This window comes from Gallinula chloropus (genome assembly GCF_964237585.1).
Source record: "Gallinula chloropus genome assembly, chromosome: 6".
Taxonomy (NCBI): domain Eukaryota; kingdom Metazoa; phylum Chordata; class Aves; order Gruiformes; family Rallidae; genus Gallinula; species Gallinula chloropus.
Window position 1 is genome coordinate 17,961,828 of NC_140091.1, and position 24,489 is coordinate 17,986,316.

At 40.5% G+C, this 24,489-nt stretch overlaps 1 protein-coding gene across 1 annotated transcript in view; it reads left to right on the forward strand.

Annotated features, from left to right (window-relative positions):
- The window catches only part of RPAP2 (RNA polymerase II associated protein 2), a gene marked incomplete at its 5' end in the record, with an annotated part of 41,119 nt that overhangs the window by 626 nt on the left and 16,004 nt on the right, over positions 1 to 24,489 (forward strand). The window contains 11 exons of the mRNA XM_084266270.1: positions 256 to 701; positions 1,608 to 1,653; positions 2,657 to 2,771; positions 4,204 to 4,302; positions 5,325 to 5,390; positions 6,589 to 6,677; positions 8,754 to 8,789; positions 9,654 to 10,590; positions 10,875 to 10,969; positions 12,553 to 12,633; positions 18,765 to 18,833. Of these exons, the coding sequence (XP_084122396.1) occupies positions 256 to 701; positions 1,608 to 1,653; positions 2,657 to 2,771; positions 4,204 to 4,302; positions 5,325 to 5,390; positions 6,589 to 6,677; positions 8,754 to 8,789; positions 9,654 to 10,590; positions 10,875 to 10,969; positions 12,553 to 12,633; positions 18,765 to 18,833 (2,079 nt within the window). The remainder of the gene's footprint in view (positions 1 to 255; positions 702 to 1,607; positions 1,654 to 2,656; positions 2,772 to 4,203; positions 4,303 to 5,324; positions 5,391 to 6,588; positions 6,678 to 8,753; positions 8,790 to 9,653; positions 10,591 to 10,874; positions 10,970 to 12,552; positions 12,634 to 18,764; positions 18,834 to 24,489) is intronic.

A 24,489-nucleotide genomic window follows, 5' to 3' on the forward strand; every position in this document is an offset into this window, starting at 1 on the left:
ACAGTATTACCACACGTTGCACTACACGAGCTCTTAATTTTAACAAACTCTACCGATCCTCCCAAACAATGTAAACACGGTTCTGAAACACCAGTATTGCTGCATTTTCAGCCCCAGTAACTGCAGGATGTACTTACCGGCCTGAAGCGCGCCCGGAGGGAGCACCCACCGAGCTGTCCCAGGGATTTACCAGCTGAGCTCGGAAACGCTCTCAGGCCTTAATACTTAACCCAGTTTCTAATTAAATCTTTTCAGCGGTTTCAGCGGTTGGCGGACAGCACCCGAATCACGCAAAACTTCCCACGATAAATACTCACCGGCCGCCCTCTTACAAACACACAGACTCAGCTCAGCCCCCTCCCCGGGCGGGCACAACCCCCAGGCCGGCACACAGAGGCTGCCAACACAAACCTTTCAGGCCCGGCTGAACAAACACCCAGGACGCTGCCATCCCCTCTCACCTCAGCGGGCCGCCAGCGGGGCTGGGCCCCGCGTTGCAATTCCTCAGCTCCGATCGCCCGTACTCCGCCGCGCCGCAGCACCGCGCTGCCGCCACTACCCGCTCCGGTCCACGCCGCGCAGGCAGCTCCGCCTCTCGGGTGAGAGGTCAGAGGGAGGGAGCAGGCGGCAGGCAGCCGCAATGATGGCGGCCGGGAGGCAGCCGGCCGGCGCGAAGGGGAAGCCTAGCCGGCGGCGCGCAGGTAAGCTCCGCGCTCCGCTCCCCCCGGCCGGCACCGTGGGCTCTCCCCGTGCCCTCAAGCCGCCGCAACGGGCTTACCCAACTCGCTGTACCGGGGGAGCGGAGAGGCGCGGGCGCGCTTCCGCGAGCGCCGCGGGCCTCAGCCGTGCCGGGCCAGCTGCGTGGTCGGGACCGGCGAGCGGCGGCTGGGACCGGTGCCCCTGCTTAGGGTACCGGACGAGGCGGGGTCGGGCTCTTCGCTGTGCCCCCCAGCTGTGCGGGGCCGGCGCGCTTGGCTTCTGCAGCGCTTGCTTGGCACTCAGAAACCTGCCGCCTCGTGTTCCAAGCACCACAGCCCGTTATTTTCCTTCCCCGGCGCCGTAAGGGAGCAGCTGTCCGAGTCCTCCGTGTCGTAGCTGGCTGAGGGCGGGCAGAGCCCCGGGGCAGTCTGCGGCGGTGGCCGAGCGGCAAGAGTGGGCGGGGAAAGCGCCTGTGCGGTGAGGGTGCCGCGGCGTCCCGTCCGGCCCGCAGGCAGCCCGGTGGCGGGACGGCTGGAAGGGACGGCGAGTGGCAGCTGGGGAAGAAGCGGGCCGGGGAGCCGCTGGAGAGCCAGGGGCGGGGCGGCTGGCACAAAGCTGTCCTCGGAATCATTTTCCCTTTTTGCTTTCTGGCTATGCAAACCAAGCCGAATGAGAGCATGAAGAGAGTTGAGCATATCTGGTGCCCCTGCATCGCCCTGAGAGTGCATATTAGTCGCTGAAGGGTTACTGAATTCACCCTCAGCCACCAAAAGCTTATTGCTGAGCAGTTCTTTGGGTCGTTTACAGTTTTGAGATTGTAATATTTTCCAGGTTCCAGTATTTTCTTCCTTTAGCAGTGGAAAGTACACTGATTTCTGTATTTCTACATTTGTATATTTGGTTTACAGGACATAAGCCTTCGGATGCTCCGAAGAATGAAGATGCTGCTCAGAGGTATGATTCCTAACGAACAATACATGGCAATCAACATTTTACCATGTTTTGAAATCCCGTTCTCTGCCATGCATGGGGGTTTTTTTCTTTCTCAGAGTACCATGACTAATTTCAGGAGGTCACTAGCATCAACATCACGCAGGTTTGTTTGGAGTGATGCTATGTAACTCCATATACACATTGTATAATATGCTAAAAGTGTATGAATCTAAGCTCCACGATTGTATGCCTTACTCTGTAGTGCTTTTTGCCTTCTTCATTTCTGTACATACCTGACATTTTTCTGCCTTCACTTTAAAAGATGAACTTGAGAGGAAAAAACATTTTCTGCCATTGAAAATTACCTGATTATTTGTTTGAAAATAGTAGAGCTAGACTTCAAGGTGAATGGCATATGCGTTTACTGGCGAAGACAGCAGAATAGACAGTACTTTGACAACCTCTGCACTGCCAAATGGAGATCAGAGACACCTAGATAGCCGCTTTCTGGGTATTTGCTGACAATAGAATAGTGAGAAGACTCAAGAACACTCAGGAAATCTACTGTAATGGGATTTGTTTGATTTATTGCTTCCTTTGTACCTTCACACTCAGTCTTGTCCCAGTGCTTTTTTCTTCCTGCTCCTCATGTCTCAACCAGGTTCTGTTCTCCTGACAACGCTTTGTTAATTGTTTGTCCAGGTTCTTTATCCACCCAGTTCTGTCTTTCTCCCTCTTGCAAGAAGGGTTGGGTAACCTTGTATGGAAGTCTTTCAATGCAGTAAGAGTCAATATTTTTCCTGACCAGAGTGGAAATTAAGCAAACCAAGGTCGGGAAAACACCCTTGTGGCTATTACAGAATTACTACCTCAGTAACTTGTTGCTTGGTTTGGTCAACATGGTGTGATACAGCAAAATGTAAGCTGTTGTATTTAAAAAAAAAAAAAAGAAGATAAAGATATGATTGGAGAATTGTTTATGGAGATCTGCCCTCTGTGTCATTCAGTGTCTGTTTTGTTACAGGAAAGCAGCTCTGGAGGCTGCTATGAGAAAGAAGATTGAATTTGAGAAAAAAGCATTACATATTGTTGAACAACTCCTGGAAGAGAACATTACTGAAGAGTTCTTTCTGAATTCTGTAGGTGTTGTAGATTTTTATACTATTTTGTATCTTAGCATTTTAGTGTTCAGTTTTCTTAAGAGTTATTGGAACATTTTTCTACAGTTCAAAGTAGACAAATCATTTACTCCCTGTCTCATCAGCTCTGATGGTTGCCTTATTTTCAAGGGTTCCGCAGTGAAAATATGCCCTGGTTTTGTTTATGAATCCTTACTTTAGTACCACAGCCTTTGTTTATGTTTCTGTGCTTCTGGACTGATAGGTGAAGTGTGAAAGTTGAGGTCACATGACATCATCTATGAAATTAGACAGAAGTCTCTATAATGCCCCACAGGTTATATGGCAGCACAGTTTTGTTGGAATGGTATGCTGATTACTCCTGTTAAGGTTGTAAAAAGGTGTACAAAACATGTAAATAGAGGAAAATTATGAAAATAGATACAAAAAGAGACAAAATTATTACACCCTTATATGTTAAAAGTGCCCATGTCTTTTTTCTTACCGCATGAAGTTCAACAAAAGCAAGTGTGAAGTCTTGCACCTGGGAAGGAACAACCATTTGTATCAGTACAGGCTGGGGGATGACCTGCTGGAGAGGAGCTCTGTGGAGAAGGACCTGGGGGTCCTGGTTGATGACAGGATGGCCATGAGCCAGCAGTGTGCCTCGGTGGCTAAGAGAGCCAATGGGATCCTGGGGTGCATCCGGAGGAGTGTGGCCAGCAGGTCAAAGGAGGTGATCCTCCCCCTCTACTCTGCCCTGGTCAGGCCCCACCTGGAGTATTGTGTCCAGTTCTGGGCACCCTGATATAAAAAAGACAGGGATCTCCTGGAGAGAGTCCAGAGAAGGGCTACGAAGATGATTAAGGGCCTGGAGCATCTCCCCTATGAGGAAAGGCTGAGTGAGCTGGAACTGTTCAGTCTTGAGAAGAGAAGACTAAGGGGGGATCTAATTAAAGTCTATAATTATCTGAAGCAGGGGATGCAGGGGGAATCAGCCAGCCCCTTTTCAGTGGTCTGTGGGGACAGGACAAGGGACAACGGCTGCAAGTTGGAGCACAGGAAGTTCCGCACCAACATGCGGAAGAACTTTTTTCACAGTGAGGGTGACAGAGCCCTGGGACAGGCTGCCCAGGGGGGTGGTGGAGTCTCCTTCTCTGGAGATATTCAAGACCCGTCTGGACGCCTATCTGAGTGATATGTCCTAGGGAGCTGCTTTGGCAGGGGGGTTGGACCCGATGATCTCTCGAGGTCCCTTCCAACCCCTACAATTCTATGATTCTATGATTTATACCCTTTTACCATTACTACAGTGTATGTTCTCAAATTTTATTAAATTCACTAAATAACTGTTGTAGAATTAAAAATACTGATTTGCTTATGAGATGTTCTAAGTATGAAAAATCACAGATCTTCTGGTAACTGTTGTTGAACTATTTTCTGGTCATTTTAGGGAAAACTTATTACTCCATCTCACTATAAAGACATTGTTGATGAACGATCTATCATCAAACTATGTGGTTATCCTCTGTGTCAAAATAAACTGGAAAATGTAAGTTGCTTTTTATTACTGTTGTTCTCGTAAGAATCTCTTCACAACTTCTATTCCCTTGTATCTTCTTTCTTATTTTAAACTTAAAATATTAAACATAGATTAAAATATTGCCAGTTAATGGGCTGGGCATCATTTAATTTCATTTGGATATAATCCTTCTGAAGTAAAAGGTAAAATATGATCAGCTGACAACCATTACTGTATGACAGAATCAGTTAGCGTCTACTTCGGTAGCGATGAAGATGAGTAAGTTATGGCTTCATGGCCTTCCTTGGTGCATGCAGAAACTTTCTAAACTTGTTCCTGCTTTAATGTAGCCACATATCTATGAGAAACATTGGAGTGAAAAAATAGGACAATGCAGGGGTATCACTGTGTGACTGCATGTGCTCTAAAAATGTATGTTACCTGTGTCAGAGTCATGGTCACACTAAGAACAGGATGTCAGAGCTTAAGCAGGGATCATGAGTTCAGTTAGATAACCTGTGATGTAGTGCTAGTTGTGATACACCTGATTGTCTGAAAAAAATTTACACAAGTAGAGAATGTTGTACTGGTTTGGTCTTCATATGTCCCCACAGGTATCAACTCAGAAAATGTATTGTATTTTATGTAAGTGCCTCTCTAGCTTTGTATGGGTAGTGGTGGGGGTCTCTGCAGTACGGTCCCACATGTGTATAAACAGGTAGCATTAAAGGAGGACCTCTGTGTAACTGCCCAACACTTGTCCATAAGTACAAGACTACACACATAGACTAGACTAGTGTGGCAGCTGCATTCTTCTATGTTCAGCTCTGGCTTTCTTGTAAAGCTCAAGTTGTCTTCCACCGATAGCAAGATAAAAATGATTAAAGATAAATTGCTATTCTTACATCTGACAAGGTACATTATCAAAAGAACTGAGTGAAAACGTGGTATTCAGTTAAAATGAAATATACTGCACACTAAAATATGTGAAATAAGTTTTCTGTAAAATCATGATGGAAATAAGTCTTGATGATGAAAACATATTGTTTTAGGTGCTGAAACAGAAGTACAGAATTTCAACAAAAACAAACAGAGTTTATGATATCACTGAAAGAAAGGTATGGTAACAAGCCTATTTCTGAAGTCTATGTAGTATTATTTCAACATCAGAAATACATTTGGTAACACCATTCATATTATGGCTCGATTCAGAACCAGTATGTTGAGTTCTTTGGAAAATAATTTTCATGTACTCTTTGAATATGATTTTTTCTGTGCATTTCATTTTCTAGATACTCTCCTTGGAAAGACTAAAAAATCCATGTGTTTTCTTTTCTAAATTTAAACAGAACATGGGAAGTTTTACTTGGATAGCAGGCTGATTATGGTGCAGCTGATCTGTTAAATGCATTTGTGAAAGAGCGTTCTTCATTTCATTCGAGTATAGTCAATGAACTTTAGTAGCATCAAAATACACATCCTTTTCATCCACTGTAGTGTAATACGAATTGCATCTAATGCATTCCTTTAGTGAGACTGCCTTTAGCTTCTTTCTGAGGACTTTTCAACATAAAACCTATCTTTTCACAAAGTCTGTTTCTTTCTTTAAGCATACTCATGCATGTGGGTGAGCAGAAGTTGTCTTTGCCTGCTCACAGGTGCTTATACACTAAATTGTAGGTTAAATGTTTCTAGTTACAAAAAAAAATATTCTTCAGTATTGCTAGTACACGTCCCTTTCCTCTGGTTATAACTCTGGGATACACAAAATTCTGAGAATGGCTTTCTCAAGCTACCAGGCAAGACTGAAAAGAAACGGGATGTTTGATCTTGTTCCCTAATGCAACTGCACAAGTTAATTTTTCAAAGATGCTGCAAAATTGTAGGTGTTGAGTCTTGCAAAATATCCACGTTCTGTTGCTAACCAAAGTTTTCATGATTGAGCACCTGAATTTTATTGCATGTTTTCTAAACTGTATGACCATCTTGTTGTGTTAGGAGTTGCCCTTTGAACAGTTTTGGGTTTTTTTTTTTTAAAATATTGCTATATAGAATCTAACTCTGGTTTGCTTTGTAGTATGTAATAAAAGTGCAAAAAGCAGGAGAGTGGGGAAAAATAAGCAGCTTGTGGGGAATGGAATAGAGCTGTTTGACAGGTTTGGTTTCTCAGGTGAAAAAAACCTGGTCACAGGCTTAAAAAGAAACATGAAATGATACTTAATTTTTACAGGCATAACAAACACTGATCTGTGTACTTTTCTGTGAATATTAAAATTGTCTCTAGTCATATTTTCTTGCATTCTCTCTCATTTCCAGTGCTTTTGCAGCAACTTTTGCTATAGAGCATCTAAATACTATGAAGCTCAAATTTCCAAAAGTCCGGTATGGATGCGAGAAGAAGAAGAGTAAGTTTAATCTCATACTTTCATTGTTCCTTTTGTGACTGCTGTTTTCTCTCTCCAAGCTGCAATGCTAAATAACTAGCTGCAGTGCATCAAAATGATTAGGCTGAAGCAGAGGTAACTGATGTTAACATGTTAGCTTAGTCATTTTAGAAGTATGGTTGCCATATTGATCACAACAACTAATGGCTACTCAGTAGACATGATCCTGTTAGTTTAGAGGGCAGACTACTCACAAATAATAGTCAACTCCTATTAAATTGAAACTATACTTAGTAGGACTGGATTTTTACAAACCTTATAATGTACAGAATGAATTTGTCTTACCCTGCACAAGAAATTTTCTTGGTTTAGCTCAGCTCTTGGCGTTGGTCTTAAGGTTAGACAGAGAATGCTTGCACCTGAAAGCAGACTACAGCATGAAGAGATTCTTCATCCTGTCTAGAGTGCTAATTTCAGGTTGCCTGTTTCCAATTGTTCGTGCAGTGCACGTTTTGGAACGGTGAGATGCAGTCCCTGTTCCTAGATTGGGAAACACGAGTTGCAAATAATGTATTGAGCCAATAGGTGTCACTGTTGGACAGTAAATACTCATGTAGAGGCCCATGCAGCTAAATTTATTCAGCTTTCATTCTCCAAGAGACTAGTTTTCCATCTCCTGGTTTTCAACAAAAGAAACCAGCTGAAATTATATATGTGAGCTTGGTTTCACAGGTCAGATAAGTTATATGAAATATCTGATCAATGAGAGAAGAGGTTCAGAGCAGCCTGAGCTGATCTGAGGGATTCTAGTAGGTAAAATCAGTCACTTAATTAAATGTTTACATTTACCACTATTTTTGTGCTACTGTTTTGCTGCCTTTAAGTATTTCTAAGACCTCCCTTTCTTCTTACCATGAGAAGTGCATAGTGCTGATATGCCTAGTTAATTATCTATGCTGCATGGTGGTGGGGAGGGGCATTTTCAAAAAGCAAACCAATGAAGCTCCACGTAGTTCATGGCTGGGTGTATCTGTTCAACCACATACATCACGTCCACACACTGATAAACGTACACATTGGGATACCTGGAATTCGACAGAAAAGACTACAACCTCCACTGAAAACTCTGCAGAGCCACATGGAGTTCAGCATTTAAATCACTGTATGTTATCACCTTTAGTTTCCAAACTCAGTTCATTCATGAGTGATGCAGTTTTCACCTTTTTAAACCCAGGGGTGGGGGTGTCTACTGTGTGAGAGGTGTTAGTGTATTGACTGGTGCTTGCTGCGTGCATGAGGGGCCTGCTTTCATTCCCAGGGCAGGTGGGTGAGGATTTTGGTACTTAGCATTGGATACCATGAACAGCATTGTGGTGGTACCTCATGACTGAATTGAAGCAGATTCACTGTGGGTAGAGCTTCAGAAGGAAACCTGTCAGAATTTGTTTCTTAAAAGAGTTTGCTGAAACCTTTGAACTTTATTTTCTTAAAGCAGTATAGATTGGTAACCTAATGTTTAGCAAAGTAAAACTTTAAATAAGTAAAGGTATCTTGAATTTCTTATTACTTTTTTTTTTTTTGCATTTATGTGAGGCCTTTTCCTGTAAACAGCCCAGGTGCTGGCCACAAATTATCACATGGGTGGTTCAGACTGGGCATTGGGGGGAAAAAAGTTGCACTGAAGTTACGGTGGAATGAGACAGGATTCTCAGCAGGGTTTTGAGATCTCCATCTTTGGAGGCTTTCAAGATTTAAACTTCATAAGTTTACCTAATTAGTGCTGATGACAATTGCATTACATGTTGGAGGTCACACTAGAGCCCTCCAGAGGTTCTTTCTGATTGACATTTGTGTGACTTACTGATTGTGTTAGATGTTCAACGGAACAGCATCATGCTACAGGCACAAGTCATGCTCTGCGAACATGTATGTATAAACCTGCTCTCACTAACCCTGCTTTGAACAGTGTTGGACTAGAAGATGCACAGACATCCCTTCCAACCTCAACTGTCTATTTTATATATTTTAGGTATTAATGTGTATTTCAGAAGCATTACTTTAGCAGGAAAGTCTTCATTCTGTGTCATGTTGTTGCAGGCCACCAGACATAGAGCTGCTGAAGGAGGGACAGAGGTACAATTTTTTTTGTTAAATGCTATTATAGTTAGAAATATTAGGATCATATCAGGTGAAAGGGGATTCTTTGATTTCCTGTGTTATAGACAAGACCTTATTAGAACCTCCATAAAGGATTGTTTGTCTCATTTAGTTTTTTTTTCTTTGTGATTCTAAACCAGCTTATTTGGTTTGTATGATTTAGTGTACAGCTGCTCTTGGCCTGTATGTCTTAATTGAGCCTGTTGAAATGTGAAACAAATACACTGTTTGTACTTTGCATATTTTATACCTTCCATTCTTTATGAAGAAAACGGTACCAATTATATGTGATGAAAGCTTCTGTACTTCTTAATCTGGAACATCTATATCAGTTGAAATGAAATCACGCTAGTCTGTCATCAATCTGTACCTTGCTGTGTATTGTGACTTTTTGTTTGTTTTCTTTTGCAACACATGGCCGTTAGGTGGCAACCTTACATATGCTAAAAACAGCTCTGCTCTCCCCGATATTAGGGTGTTATATTCATATATATGATAAGATGCCTGTCTTAACTCTAAATCTGCACTATTCATCGTGCTTATTCTGTTGTCTTTAATAATGTCTTGGGTTTTTTCTAACTGCCAGTATTATTTTCTAACTGCCAGTAAGCAACTGAGGACTCACTTCTCTAAATAGTATCTATACATGTCATCTTGATTGCAGAATGTCACAATTCTTTGAGTTCAAGAAGACTTTTAGAAGGGCAGCTATGATTCTTGAAGCAGAAAAGTATACTAGTGTAATGGGAAAATACTTTATATTTCTTATACAAGAATGAAAAGCTATTACAGGTAACACCCATTTATTATTTCATTGATGGTTTGTGTCTTTTGTCACAGTGGACAGTCTGGAGAAGAGGTGAAACTACGTGATGAAGTAATTAAAACATCTGATGTTGAAAATCCTAGGATACCTTCGAATCCCTGTGAATCTGGTTCTCATGACACAGCCAGTGACAGCAGTAGTGATGCTGAACAAGAATTTGTTTCTTCTGTCCTATCAGGAAGTCAGTCTGGTTCAGCCAGCTTTGCACAGCAGTTGCACAAAACCAGCATCCTCAAAAAGAAGCAAGCGCAGAAAGTCCATCCCAGCCCTAAAACTGAAGACGCGGATGTGGCAGAAGCTGCTGGCCAACTATCTAATTGTAAATTAGATGCTCAGGAAGAAATGCATGCTTGCTCTGCTCATAATAAAGTAACTGAAACACCTTCAAAAAATACTGCTCTAGGGAAGTCAAGTGCTTCAGAAAACTATGAAAATACCTCTGGTTCTCAGATAGTTTTTCTAGGTGTGAGCAAAAGAGGGGCAGAACATCTTAGAAGAACACTGGCTAACTCAAAAGCACATAAAAAACCTGAACTAAGGGATCCACTTAATTCCAAAGGCAGTTTATTAGAAGTGCTTAAGCAAACACTTATGGAATGGAGAACTGAGGAGACTCTAAAATTTCTCTATGGCCCAAACTACACGTCTTCATGTTCATCAGAGAGCGTATCATCTGCCAACCAGGAGAGTGAAGAACTTGATGAAGATGACTTAGATACAGCTGATGATTTTAACACTGTTGCAGTAGGGGAGTCTGAAAACAGTTTGAACTATTCTTTACCTTTCACATGCCCGGGTGGGGTAGTTAAGCCTGTGCCTAGTTACGAAAAGTTAAAAGAAGAAACAGAGTTCCTAGAACTCCGAGTAAGAGAGTTCTATAAAGGGAAGTACATCTTGGCTGAAGAGGCAGTGACACAGGCACAAGTGGAGGAACATCCAAACAAAGACCAAGTAAGTGTCCAGTGGAATAGAATCAGGACTGTATAAAGCCTGCTTTCAAAGAATTATTACAAGTTCTTTGTTTCTGTCATAAGTATCTAGCATACAAGGGGAAAAGTAAGTTGGCTCCATGCTGTGTGTTGGGTCAGATTAAGCAAGCTTCTGTCCACAAAGAACCTAGTGGTTGGAGTGTTTTCTATTCTCTTATGTTTAAATGTGTATTGATAAGCTGCGACTAGTTTGATGCATTGACTTCAATTAAAGAGTAAGTTATAGCCGGTTTTTATCTAATACAGGATGATCAACAGGAAGATCTGACCTTCCCACTTGTTGATTCAAGTGCACAAATGCAGATTAGAAGGCGAATCGTCCTTGAAAAACTGAGGAAAGTGTAAGTGTAATTTTGGTAAATACCAAGCTGAAGGTGGTGCTCACTCATCGCCGCTTTACGTAACAAACACACCATGCAAGGATATTCTGGCTCCCATTACTGCCCTAAAGAACTTAGTATTTCTGAGACAGTCATCTGTGGTACAGCTACAGATGTCAGTTTGCACAGCCTGCTGGGGTCAGAATATCAGTACTAAAGTGGTCTTTAGAAGAAACCTCTCCCTTGCTACAAGTGCTGAAGCTTGTAGATGACGGTATTCTAGGCTGGTGTGACAGCATGGTCTCACTCTTCATTAGCTCATAGAAGTGGAGGCACTTGTGCCACTGCACTAAGAGTTTCTATGGGGTTTTGATCTAAATACCGGTGTGATTCATGGATCTTAAATTGAGAAAATGTGCTTAAAGTAATTCCACAGCAAACTTTTTATTTATCATCCTCCCTTTCCTTAATTACCTGGAAATAATCTCAATTCTTCTAAGTTGCTTAAAAGCAGATGCTGGTGGACATAAAATATGAAATATTAAATAGCTGTGTGTACCAACTGCTCAAGTCTAAACTGAAAAACTTGAAGTTGATTGAGAGTAGTGCAAATATTTGTCCTGTAATTAAGTGTACCGTTACTGGTGTGCAGACCTACACAGAACAAAGTGGTGTTTTCAAACTTCTTCATAGTTTAAGCAAAGGTCTTACTAAAAGTTTTCTAGTCCCATGTTTGGATGACTAGTACCAGTATGCTCCTAGCTGCAACCATTAAGGGCCCTCAGAATCAATTCTCAAAACTTTTCCAAGCACCAGACCTCTTTTGCATACATAGAATGGCTTTGGAGTACCAGATAAGAGATTAAGGCATCTCTGCTGTAGCTGTTAACATTATGAAATTGTCAAAGTTGAGAGGACCTTGAAAATGCTCACGTTGTCCAGGCAGTGTGCAGGCAAACAAGTACTTGAAGGCCGTGATGGTGATGCTTTTAGGGGCATTTTGTCTTTTTCCTTAGTCGTAACTTGCTTGCAGTTAGTGTTAGCAAGCCACACTAGATTTTACAAAAGCTGCTTTTTTATTTGTTTTTAAAAAAAAAAAAAAAAACCAAAAAAAAAAAACAAAACAAACCCCAAAATTACCCATAAAACCCCCTCTGATCTGTTCCTGTCTACCTGTTACAAGTGTGGATGGGACACAAACATGGAATCAAACCATGCTGCGAGAAAGATTCCAAGGACTACTACTGTATGGGAAAACAGTTTCTCAGCTCCTTTAAAATTTTCTACAAATTTGTCAATCATTTTCATCTTCTAGCAAAATTTCTATTGAACTTAGAAGTGTGGTACTCCACTGAATAGAGGGTAAGAAAGATAGAATGGGGGTTTTTTTTCTTATTTTTGTCAAAGATTTTGTTCTTGACTGTCCCCTTCTTCAGTTGGTTGTCTTAAATTTAATGAGGTGATGCAGTAGTCCTGTCACACTCAAGAGAGACGATTTTCTTTGTGACAAAACAAAATTTCATTGAGCTTTGGTGGAAGTCCTACTTCAGACAAAATGAGAAAGAAAAGAAAATGTGTGTTCACTGGTACTTTTTGCCTTCTAGATTACCTGCAGTTTTGGGCCCTCTTCAGATTGTTCCAGGTGATGTTTACACAGAGTTAAAAAATCTTGTCAGAACTTTCCGGTGAGTATTGGTCTTTCTTTAGAAATTATCTGTGAGTGATTAATTAAACATGCTGTTGAATGACTTGTAATTTGGGCACTGAGAGTGCCCCACTGCAGATTTGACCTCTTCTAACTGTGTGTTCATGTAGGTAATGTCACGTTCCCTATGGACTAACAAGTCAGCCCTCTCCCTGCTTCTGACAGTGGCTGGGTCACCAGGAGTATTTGTAGGTTTTTAAAAACTAGGCCAGTGGTCTCTGGAGGATGATGGGGAGTCTTTTAAAGGTTCTGCTACCTCGTCACCTCCTATTAAGCGTGAGTTCCTGAGATCTGTCGCTTTCTTTTGCTCTGTCTCCCTACAGCCAGGCTAAATGGTTTTAATGTGATTAATAAGTGTTACCACTAACTTCTAGAGCCAGGAAGAAGGTCCAGTTTGACCTGTCGTGTTCCTTATTTCAAGGGTAGGTAGTTCTAGTGGATATTAGCACCACTACAGATGAAGCTTCTGCTTCAGTCAGAAGCACTGAAGACAGTATTTGGAAACACTGGGGTAAAAAAGGAAGGAAAACAGAATGGTGGTAGCTTCTCTGGACATTTTTAGGTTTTCACTGGGACACAACTCTCATAACTTGGACCTAGATCGTGTCCTGCATCTTGAAGTATTGTCAGGAAAAGGAGCAGCAACAGTTGCTAACTCTGTGTGCGCTGTCACTCTTGAAACTTCCCCCTGTCCGTAACTGCACAACATTTACATGTAAAGTTTCCAAAACACATTTCTCTGGCGTTTGCTCAAGCAATCTGGGCTTTGGTGATAGAACCCAGTTCTACCTGATTCCTTGTGAATGGATGTCTTGAAAGATGCCACTAAACCAGGATTCATTATGGAAGATAATCTTTTCCTTTCTGGTGACTCTGTGTGATCTCTTTTATTTGTAAGAGTTGTTAGTGTTTGACCTTGATTCTGTAATTGCAGTCTTTAAGTTGGGATTAACCTTTGATTTCCACAACACTGAAATGAAAGCAAGTAAGATATTTTTGGTTATGCTGGAGCAGCATGTATAGATTGCATATATACCTACAGTTTGAATAAAATCTGTGTGTCTTAACACTAAAACCAGTTTCATGGCTCTTCAGTCTAAATGCTCAATAGTTGCTTCAGTTTATGGATTGATAGGACTAGAAAAACTGCATTTGGTCTCTTTCAATTTCCTTTTGTATGACTCTCTATGTAAGAAGTCCTGGAGGTCCTCCAAAGCAGAATTTTACAACATTTTTGCTACTCAAAGACAATGTGGCCTGAATATGAAGTTTTAAATGTGGTTTATAGCAAAGGAGCATTGAAACCAAAATGGACTTCTAAAGACATTATATATACACCTGTGGATTTACAGAGTGGAATCAAATCTAATTAATTTGGACTTTGATCCAAATACCTGGCTCATGTAGCAGCAATTTGTCATATTTTAAAAGTGTCCCTTGATCTATTTCTGATCTCAGAGAAAACAGTCCATGAGTTTATTGAAGTCTTTCTTTTGTTAGAGAGGAAGTTGAAGGTCATGGTAGCCAGTTCTTGGGCCTCTCCTACTGTGAGATGCCAGATAAACCGCTTAGAAATTCAGCATTTTGAGCGGGGGGTGGTTGAAGCCAATTGTAGACACTACACAAGAATTTGTGTCCTTTATATAAATATATCAAAATATATGGGGCTTTTACTGTCATAGATTTTAAAATAGTGAAAAAATAGAGGAAATAGAGAAGCAATAAAAAACTTTGAGACCTTTCTCCTTGCATTTCTGATATGGAAGAGGCTGTTGATGTACAAAGGCCAGCTCATGGGTGTTAAGATGGAGGCATAGGTTTCTGTACCTGGGTTTACATTTACACAATATGAGTGGTCTCCCTGGTTTTAGGTTGAATGCTTTGGCAGAGGAACCTGTTACAAATTTTAAATGGTATTTGTGTTTGCAGGGCATAGAAATTCAAATGTTAATTCCTTTGTTAATGTGGTTAAAAAGCTTAATGACTGTGGAGGGAACACTGACAAATGCTAGTGCTCCTTCCAGGTTTTTGTACTGGAAATAGTTTAGGCTGAAGAACTTGCCAAAGAGGTTAGGAGATAAAACACAAGGCTGTAGTAGAGCTTTATGAAGAAGGGTAAAAGAGCATGTGGTGAACTAAGCAACAACGATTTTCAGCTCCATTGGTTTTTAAAGGAACACTTGCAGTTCAGCCTCCTTTGGGCAGCATTTTATTCAATCACCACTGCTGGGAAATGCACTAGAAGGATCTCAAGAGACATTTTAGAATGGTTAGAGCTCTTCCCAAACAAAGTCCCTCAGTGCCTGTAAGCTTTTGTTAGGAAAACTGAGATGTCAAATAATTCTCCTGAGTGTATTAGGGCACTTTGTTAAAAGATCAAGAGAAATTAGCTATTTATATATAAATCAAGACTAAATTATTAAGTTGTGCATATGTGGTTGGGGTTTTTTTTAAGCATAGTATTTCATATTGAAAATAGAGTTGTGCCTGTATCCCGTGGTTGCAACTATTTTAATTCCATTTATGGAGCATATCATGATACAGTTGTTTCCTAAAGATGTGTTCAAGAATTTCTATTACAGCTTTGTCTGATCTTGTTTCCAAGACAATAATTAAGCTTTCAAATATTCATCATAACTGTATGTTATCTACCATATAAGCAACATGGACCTGTTCAAGGGAATCTTTTTCCACCTAATGCACATTTAATGCCAGTAACTATTTGCTACAAGCTACTAGTCAAATCACAGGAACATGTTAAAAATTGAGCTCATAGTCATAAATGACAGGTATATTCTCATTGTTGGGTTAAACAAACCTCTAGAAGAGTCAGTTGCACTCAAGACTATAGTTTATAAATAACTATCAAAAATATACTTTAAAAAGATTGTATCGCATTAACCAGTTACATTTTCTTGCGTCTTGTTTATCATACCTGATACTAGGGGTCTGTTAGGAGATAACATATTTCACATACTCATCCTGGTGTCCATCTGCCATTCCCTGAAGGACAGTGTTCCTGTTACCTAACTCTTTCCTAGAAATCCTGGGAAATATAATACCGCTGAGGAAAGGGTAGTAAGCTCCTGCATTGCTGAGTTTCTTTCCTGTAACCTCAGGTTTGTGGAGGTCCCTGTCTAAGTTCTTGCACAGGGCACTTAGGGATGTGCTTAAAATCTGCTGCCACAGCAAGCACTGTTTACAGATCAGGCCATCATTTGCTAATGGAGTTCTACAAAATCTGTAGCTGGCAGTAATTAAATGGGAAGATGACTAAAGAAAAAAAGTAGCACCAACTGTGTATGCTCTTTCTCTCTCCTTTTTGTGTTTACATTCCTTATTTACGTTTGCTTTAACCTTGTAATCCCCTGTACTCCTGCAACTTCCATATTGGAGGTCACTTTCTTTGCAGGCTGGTCTGTTCACTGGAGGCCATTCAGGGTGGTATTTTTGTGCACCTTTCTCTTTAGCCCTTTATCCTGGTAGCTTCACCCGCTTGGAACCATCTGCTCTGTCTGAGCTACTTCACTGAGTATTAAAACTGCTGTGTGGGTCCTGCTGCCTCCTGGATGGTGGAACCTGGCACGCCCAGCAGCCATGCATCTTTGCACTCACAAACTAGTAACTAAGTGACCCACAAAGTTATTTGGGATCATCCAGCTTTCTTGGCTTAGAGAGGCCAAGAAAGTAGGGATATTCCCTTTTGAAAAGTAGCAGATTGTTTTCTCTCTTTGGCTGGGTGAGGGAGACTTTACTGAAACTCTTTAACTGCCAATATTTCACTGTGAAGCTCAAATCACATACACAAAGTTTTGAGGAGTTTTAACGTTTCCACATTATATGTTGATGACAGAAATCTAGTGACCTCTTTCATGGATTGTTCAGAAGTAACAGTTTTGGCTAGAGGCAAGACAAAGAATTAATGAACCATTTTTACAGAGAACTCACACTTCCCTGTTTTCTGAAAGCTTTGCTCTTCAGAGGCCTTGATGTTGACACACAGCTTGTCTTTGAAAGTGACTGCCCTTCCACTGCTCCTTATTATTTAAGGCTTCACACCTGTAGGTTGCTAGCTTTACTCTGATCTGCCTGAAACGTTTTTGGCTTGTTTTTTCTTTTTGGCTGCACAAGTGCTTTAGGACAGGTGTTGTACTGAAAGGTTACTCATTGTGGGAGCCTGAACTGTTCATCCAGTCCAGTGACAGGAGTACATCAGCAGATCCATATTGCCACATCCTGCTGGTTATCTGTGTCTTTTGACTACCTCCTTCATAAATAGCATATTGATGGCAAGGACTAGTGTTCAGACCTTGCCAATCAATACTAACACTGAATAAGAGTTAATTGACACAAATAACTGCATCTCTCAGTTTGTGTACAAGAATGACACCTTCCTGTGCTCTAATCAATAATAACTCCTTGTAGAGCACTGAAATAAAGCTGCTTTCTCTATTTGACAGCGTTTTCCCAGGTGGCTTGAAGCTGTCTCTTCCATTGTGTCTCATCACAGCAGATAAACTGGAATGTTACATATGAACTGCCTGTCAAGATGATTCCGTCAGGCATTTCTTGGTAGTGTTTATCACTGTCATCAGTATTGAGTCAAGACATTCAGCCTTTGTTTTGTCTCTTGTTCTATACCAGAAAAATATAACTGTTTACCAGGCACAAGCTCTGTTGCTAGCTAATGCCATTAGCTATTTCAAATAACCTGCATCTTTTCAAAACAAAAATAATCCTTATTTGCCAAAACTGTTGGTTCAATTTTGACATTGCAGTTCCTATACATTTCTTTTCCTTTCATCACTTATCAAAACTCAGGCTGTTGAGACACTATTTGAGTAATCATTGCATCAGAATCCTGTTTTGGTTGGAAGAGTTGGAGATTTGAGGAGAAAAATAGGACAAAATTGCTTTGATCATTATGTTCCTTAAATAAAAATTAAGTTTATTTTAATATCTGCTAAATAATCCTATAAAAAATCTTACTCATTTTTAACTATTTTGTATATGTTTTGGGGAACTAGTTCCCAATTTGGATTTTAACAATCTCAAGTACAAATACTCATATTTTTCCACTTTAATGCTTTTTTTTAAACTATATTGATTATTTTTTTTAAAAAATAATGTTACTGGGGAATAAAATCCTGAATTTTAATTAATTTGCCAGATATTTAATTTTAACCAACCTCCCATCTTCACCAGTGCCTGTACAAGTGGGTATGAATGGCAAGGCAGCTTCATTCTGGATCTGTATTTATACAAGGCTGCATAGAAGGGAAGGCAAGAGCAAGAAGGAAGCACACAGAGGGAGGCACTCACCCCTCGCTCTTTCCGTTGGATGATGCCAGCTGTCTGAATAAAATGAGTTCTGCTAGCCTTCCTGGGTGCCTGCACAGCCACAGCTTCTCTTTTAGCCATGACTTTTCCATGACATTGCTTGTCTTGACCATGGGTCAGGTCTTAATTCCGCTATAGCAATTTGCAAGTGAATCAGTTTAAGTGATATTAACCTTTAATGTAAAGCAGATCTGGCTTATTCTGAAGTTCCCAATGGGTACGGGGGTACAAAATGCAGCATCCATGTGGTTCTTGATCCACATCTCATTTTCTTGCTCTTATATCTGCACTGGCTCTCATTCATAAGGATTGTGGGTTTCCATTTTAGAACCAAGAATCATCAGAGGACTGTCTGCAGTATCTTTTAAAATCCAATGTGTTTCCACATTACCTTTTACAGCAAATCTGGGCCTGAAGCAAAGGGGGGCAGAGTAAGGGTAGGAAGGTCCCTCTTTTCTGAAATGCCTGCACAGCTCCTGCAGACTGCCCAGTGGGGATGAGCAAGAGCTGAGCCCTCCATTAGCTTCTGTTCAGTCCTCCCCATCCCACTTTCATATAGAAAAAAGAGACATACTGAGGATTCTGCAATTCCTCCATTACAGGATGAGATGAGAGAGGATCCTGAAAGTTTGTGAATTGCTCAGAGCTGTAGTTCCTGCATTGTAACTCGGTGTAAAGTCTTTTAATGATAGCATTAAATGAAAATTCAGCAGTTAAAATGTTTATTTTCACTCTGAAATGTTCTGATTTTTTTTTATTGTTATTTTTCAGGTTAACAAACAGAAACATTATTCATAAAATGCCTGAATGGACTCTAATTGCTATTGTTTTGTTATCTGTGTAAGTACCATTTAACATAAAATATTTTCATAACTGTCTTAATGAGCCTATCAAGACAAGATTTAATTTTTGGATAACAGGAATGGAAGATTTCTTTAACTGGGGAATCAACAGAAATATTTTTTCATGCAAATGAAATAAATTCTCTCCAAACAGGATTGTACCACTTGCAACATATTAGCAATGGACAAACATAATGTTATGGTTAAAAAAAGAAAACTTAAGCTTTAGGGGTGTTTTAAGAGGGCTGGTGGGGTGAAGGAGGAGTATGTTTTACTCTCTTCCTTTTGCTGCTGACAGACATTCCTCCTGTCTCTGACAGTAGGAGGAAATGACACCTGTATTATATTATTTTGATTTGGCGTAACTGTTAGACTTTTCATTTCTCATTTTACTTCTCATTTCTTAAAAGATTTCACTTCCATGATTAAAGTCAAACTATTTCCATAAAAATATTGTGTGCTTCCAGATATGTTTGAGTAGTCTGTTTCACAGAATTGTGGAATGCTTTGGGTTGGAAGGCACCTCAAAGATCATCTAGTGAGCAGAAATCTTTTTTAGCAAGTCCCAAGTTTCTGAATGGTGGGACCCAGTGTTTTATTTTTATGAAGACTAGCTTTATTGCTTAAGATTTATAGTCCTCATTAGCTTCATTCTACTTACTGCAGAATTAAATTCTTTCCAAGGGTTTTCCTATCAGGAAACCTGATTTGATTACAGTGTCTTCCAGTAAACTTCTACACTAAGGCGTGGCCTCTAAAAGCTGTGATTGTCAGCTGTATGCATCAAGAAACTTCTTAATTTATATTTTCCACATTGATGTGTATTTCTGGAGTTAAAGATGTAAACATTGCAGGTGTGTGGAACAGATGGTTCCCCTCACGAATTCATATTAAACATTTAATGTCGGTTCATCTCCTTTCAGGAGGGTTAAACCATCAAGCAATCTTTTTGTATGTCTTTCAGCTTGAATTACAAGATTGCAAAAATCTTCTTCCAGGGACTGTTTATTACTGCACTGCTGCTGCTTCTTTTGGGCTTCCTGGGTCACTGGAGTGTGTAGGACAGAGAAGTACTTACAGACATTCACAGGTCAAGAAGTGTTGTGGGCCAGCCTGATAGCATCCCCAGTACTGCACTTACTTTCTTTGATATTACTTCAGTCTGACACATTGTTCTGGCTTTCCTGTCCCAAGGAAGACTGTACCAGCGGGCATTAGAGTAGGCTTCAGCGAGCCTTACATCTGTGTCACCCAGCCAGATACCGCTCAAATGATTCATTAAATCAGAACACAGAAAGTAACTTTACTTGAATGCCTTGGCATAAATTTTTTATCAACTATAAGAACAAATCTTTTGTCGTTTTTACTATATATTCCTATGGTTGAATTGGTAATTTGTGAAACAGATCTTATGAATTTTTCACGTAGTTTCTGTACATTTAAGGAAGCGGTGACTCTTCATCACAACTTAAAATATGTTGCTGATCTTCCCACATACAAAAAGCTCTAAATGTTTACATACCTAATGACTGTTCTACAGTTGCTTTAAAATGTTACACAAGTAGCAGAGCCTCTTGGTGGCAGAGATAAGCAGAGACCCAAGTCTTTTCACTTTTGCTTTCTAAGGGTCCACCCCTAAACAAATGAATTATATTTGATCCTAAAGTAGATTATATTTTATTTCTAATGATACTTCAGTGAAATTATGAATAAAACTCCTGTTGACCTCAGCTTATTGTAAAGTTTTTGCAAACTCCTGATCTTCAGATTTTAACAACTTCTCTTCGCCCCCTCTTAGGTGAGGATGCAGAAGAATGTACATGGGGTAGAATGAGTGCAAGTGCAGGCTACTGTGCGACTAGGCAACCCCTTAATTCTCGGATTATGGCACTTTGTCACCTGCTGCAGTCTGCTAGGGAATCTCTCATACCTTACTAGTATTGCTCATTAAAAAAATTACACTCTAGTAAGTCTTCTCTAGCTTCCCTTAGCCATACTGAGAGATGGTGCATCATGTTGCAATACACGTAATGTCATTTATATTGCAATGTTATATGGGGTCTAAGGCAGAGTGTCTCATTATAGCTCCTGTCACAGAAAGAGGAGAACCTTTTCAGAATGTGTGTTCACAGGCCTTGACCTGGTCCCACACACCGGATGAGCGTTTTATTCCTAACACTGAACAGTGAAGTAGCATAAGCAACACCCTGGAAGAGTCCGCATGACAGGAAGGCTGCGTTACAGATACCCTGTGGTACAGGAGGCATAAGAACACAAACTACACAAGGCAGAGTGAGCATGGGATTTCAGGGTTTACCTCAAAAGAAACTACTAAGACCTGAAGTATTTTTTGTTCTGTTTCACAGGGGGCAGGGTTGCTTTGTTTGAAATAGCAACTGTTGGACTTTACTTGCACCCCATTTTGTGCATCAATGCTGTGGCTCACCACTTCCTCCTTGTACATGGCTAGTGTGTGCTGAAGTTCACAGCGTGCTTTCAGAATGCCCTGACCCTCTCTGTGATACATTACTGGGCAGAATAACTATTATCATTACTGCTGTATTGAATTCAAGTGTCATCACTCCTTAATATTTTGCATTACATTCTAATAATGCTAATTGTCTTCACTGGAGTGTGCGTACTGAGTCTTTGTAGGATGCAACATGGGGGATAGTCATAACACCTCATTTTGGTGCTTCAATTAGACCTAGGTTCCCTTTATAGTCTGCTGGTCCTCCAGAAGCTATTAAAGTACATCTGTGCCCTTTAGTCTCCTGAATATTGAAAAAACCTGGGCTTTAAACTCTTTGATCTGAAATAAAGTGCCTGAAAATAGACAGTACAACTGTCTTTCTCAGAGTAGAAAATGATAGAGATTGCAGCAGTGGAGCACTTCCTGTTCCTAGTGAACACTGGGATTTATTCAATCAAGTTATTTTATGAAATATAAAGAGCCAGTCTCAGCCTTTATTGAAAATCTAGCCTGAGGCACTCCTATCTTTGTGACCAGCACATTCAGTAATGCTGTATTGACCTTCTTCATTTTGACAGCCAGAGAATTGTGATCAAATAATTACAGTCATGCCTGTCATGGAGTGGGTGAATCTTAAAATGATCTGTTAGTGAAATTTCATATTTATTTGTCATTTGTAATAATTTTGGCAGTGGTAGATTTTTGTGTCTGCCTGTTGCAGTGCTTAGGATGTTAAGCAGAATTTTTTGTTACAGTACTAGCTGCTTTATATTGTACTCTATAGTAGAATGCACAAGTTGCATCTTTTTTATTCTCCAAAGAACTTTGCAGGATATCAAATGAAGCAGATAAATAGATACAAATACAGTAGTTCAAGGAAGAACAGAGAAAGCAGTGGGAGGATTGGTTGCTACACGAGCATGGGCATTTGCTGGTTTTAGTGTATACCCCTGGTACAGTCTAATGGAAAGCTTTCAAGATATTTTCAGGAAATGTCTGCTTTCATCTTACTTATCTGAGCTGGCTGGTTCCAGTGAACTGTGGTCAGCTTCATCTGCAAAGCCTGTGCAAGAGGTTCCCCTGCTAAAAGCTTTGAAGCATTTCAAAATGTTCTGGGATTAGTTTATAAGCATTGGGCTGCAGTATTTAAACAAACTCCAAATGACCATGATCACTAAACAAGAGCCATCGTTGTACGTGTGCAGCCACTTTAGATAAATGTGTCGTGTGGAGATGCACTCTGGAGGTTTAATCTCTTGGAGATAACAGTTCGGGACTGGCGAGTCTTGGGTTCGAGGATGCGTTTTTACTTCTTTGCACAGGGGAGCACATCTGTCGCTCCCCGCTGATGGGCCTGAATTACGTTCAGATGTCTGTGCTGTCGCTGCTCTATTCTTGTCCAAAAATGTCTGAATGTTTGAGATGTACAAATACATCCTGGATATGAATCAGACTTGCAGAGGGACTCTCTTTCGTACAGAAGCCACATACAAGTCAGCTGGATGATCTTTTATTTAGCAAGTCTGAAGATTCATTCCGGGATTCAGCTGAGAAAAATCATTTATTGTTAAGCTAGAATTATTATTTCCAATTTTGAAACAATCAGGGGGACCCAAAATCCGGAAAGTCTTTCTTTTCATAAAAGCATTTGTATATGGTCATAGCATTGTCTCTACTCTTGGTGTGTACCTGTAGTTATATTACCGTATGAGAGAAAAGGCAAGTTTTTCTTAACACGTTAAAAAACTTACAAGTGTGCTCTTCCCTTTTTCTCTCTTAACAATTTGAGGTCATCATTTGGTGAGTTAAGCAGTTCTTAATTATCAGCACTTTCTAAGTAAACCCAAAGCTGCTTATTTGGCATGTTGCAGAAGAGATGAGTATAACTTTACTTCCTCCTAGCATGTTCCAGTATTACATAGGAAGCATACACAGAACAGTATTTCGAGGGATTTGCAGTGTTGTTAATTGGGACATTGATCAGTGCCAACTTCAAAATTAATCAAGTAATCATCATTCGTAGGGGAGAAAAACCTGAGAATCATTAACAGTTTCAAAGAAGGTGTTTCTCCTTGTACAGAATGTGATGCTGTGATGCTGTAGTGCCATTACGCAGGAGAGTGACACCATGGATTTTGTTGCAGCACACGCAGTTGCAGTCTCTTTCCATTCTGGTATTTCTCATGGGTAGCCTTCTGACTGGAAGATTTGGGGATTTGGGTGTGCTGTGTAACTTCCACATCCAAATGGGGCAAATACAAGGGAGGATAATTAGTTCCCCTTTATACAGTTCTGGTCCTTGACCTCATAGGCAGGAACAGAGCCTTAGCACACACTGTCTTCTGGATGTGTGTTGCATGGAGTTGTTGGGGTCGGCCCAGAAAGCTGTCTTCTCTGCACCAGCCAGTTTGCTGCCCAGTGCAAGGGAAGAGCAGGGCCATGGCTTTCTGCCAAGTGTCTTGGAGATCTCTCCAGGAGATGGAAATCTGCATTTTCCCAGTAGGGCTGTGTATGGGCATTCAGACTGAAATTGTGCCCAGCTGTGTGGAGCTGGTATGCAAAGTGCATCACAAATTGTCCTTCATAGTTGTGGTGTTCTGACTAATTTTCTTGTTAGAAACTGGAAATACATGCTAAACATCGTTTTGGAGTTTCTGCCTTAGTCACCCTTGGGAACTTTGTATTACAAATGTACTTGTGAATTAAGAATATGGTAGTAGGGAAAGTACTTTACTTCATTTTTGCCTTTTGTATGAGTAAACAAGAGATTTTTGTTGCAACTTCCGTTGCAACTCTCTGAAAGATAGCATGCTGGATTTCAGAGACTGCTTTATCATGTTGCCTCCATGGGTCAGGGGAGTTCGTGTCCTGTTGAACTCTTAACACAACCATGTGCTAATCAAGCAGATGGAAAAATTGTCCAGCCCTATTACAGAGAGAACTGTTTTCAATTTGTTTCTTGAAAAGGTATATATTTAGAAGGTTTCTTTTGTAATGTCATGTTTCCCCCACTTCCATAATTGCTTCATACAGCTTTGCTTATTGGAAGTCGTGGCACAGTGTAGAATAAGCAGTACAGTTACACAGTGATGTAGACAGCTCTGGATTAATGCTGCAAGACATGCGTAATCCACACAGTTAACGGCTGCCCAACATTTAGTTTTAAACTAAACGTATTTTA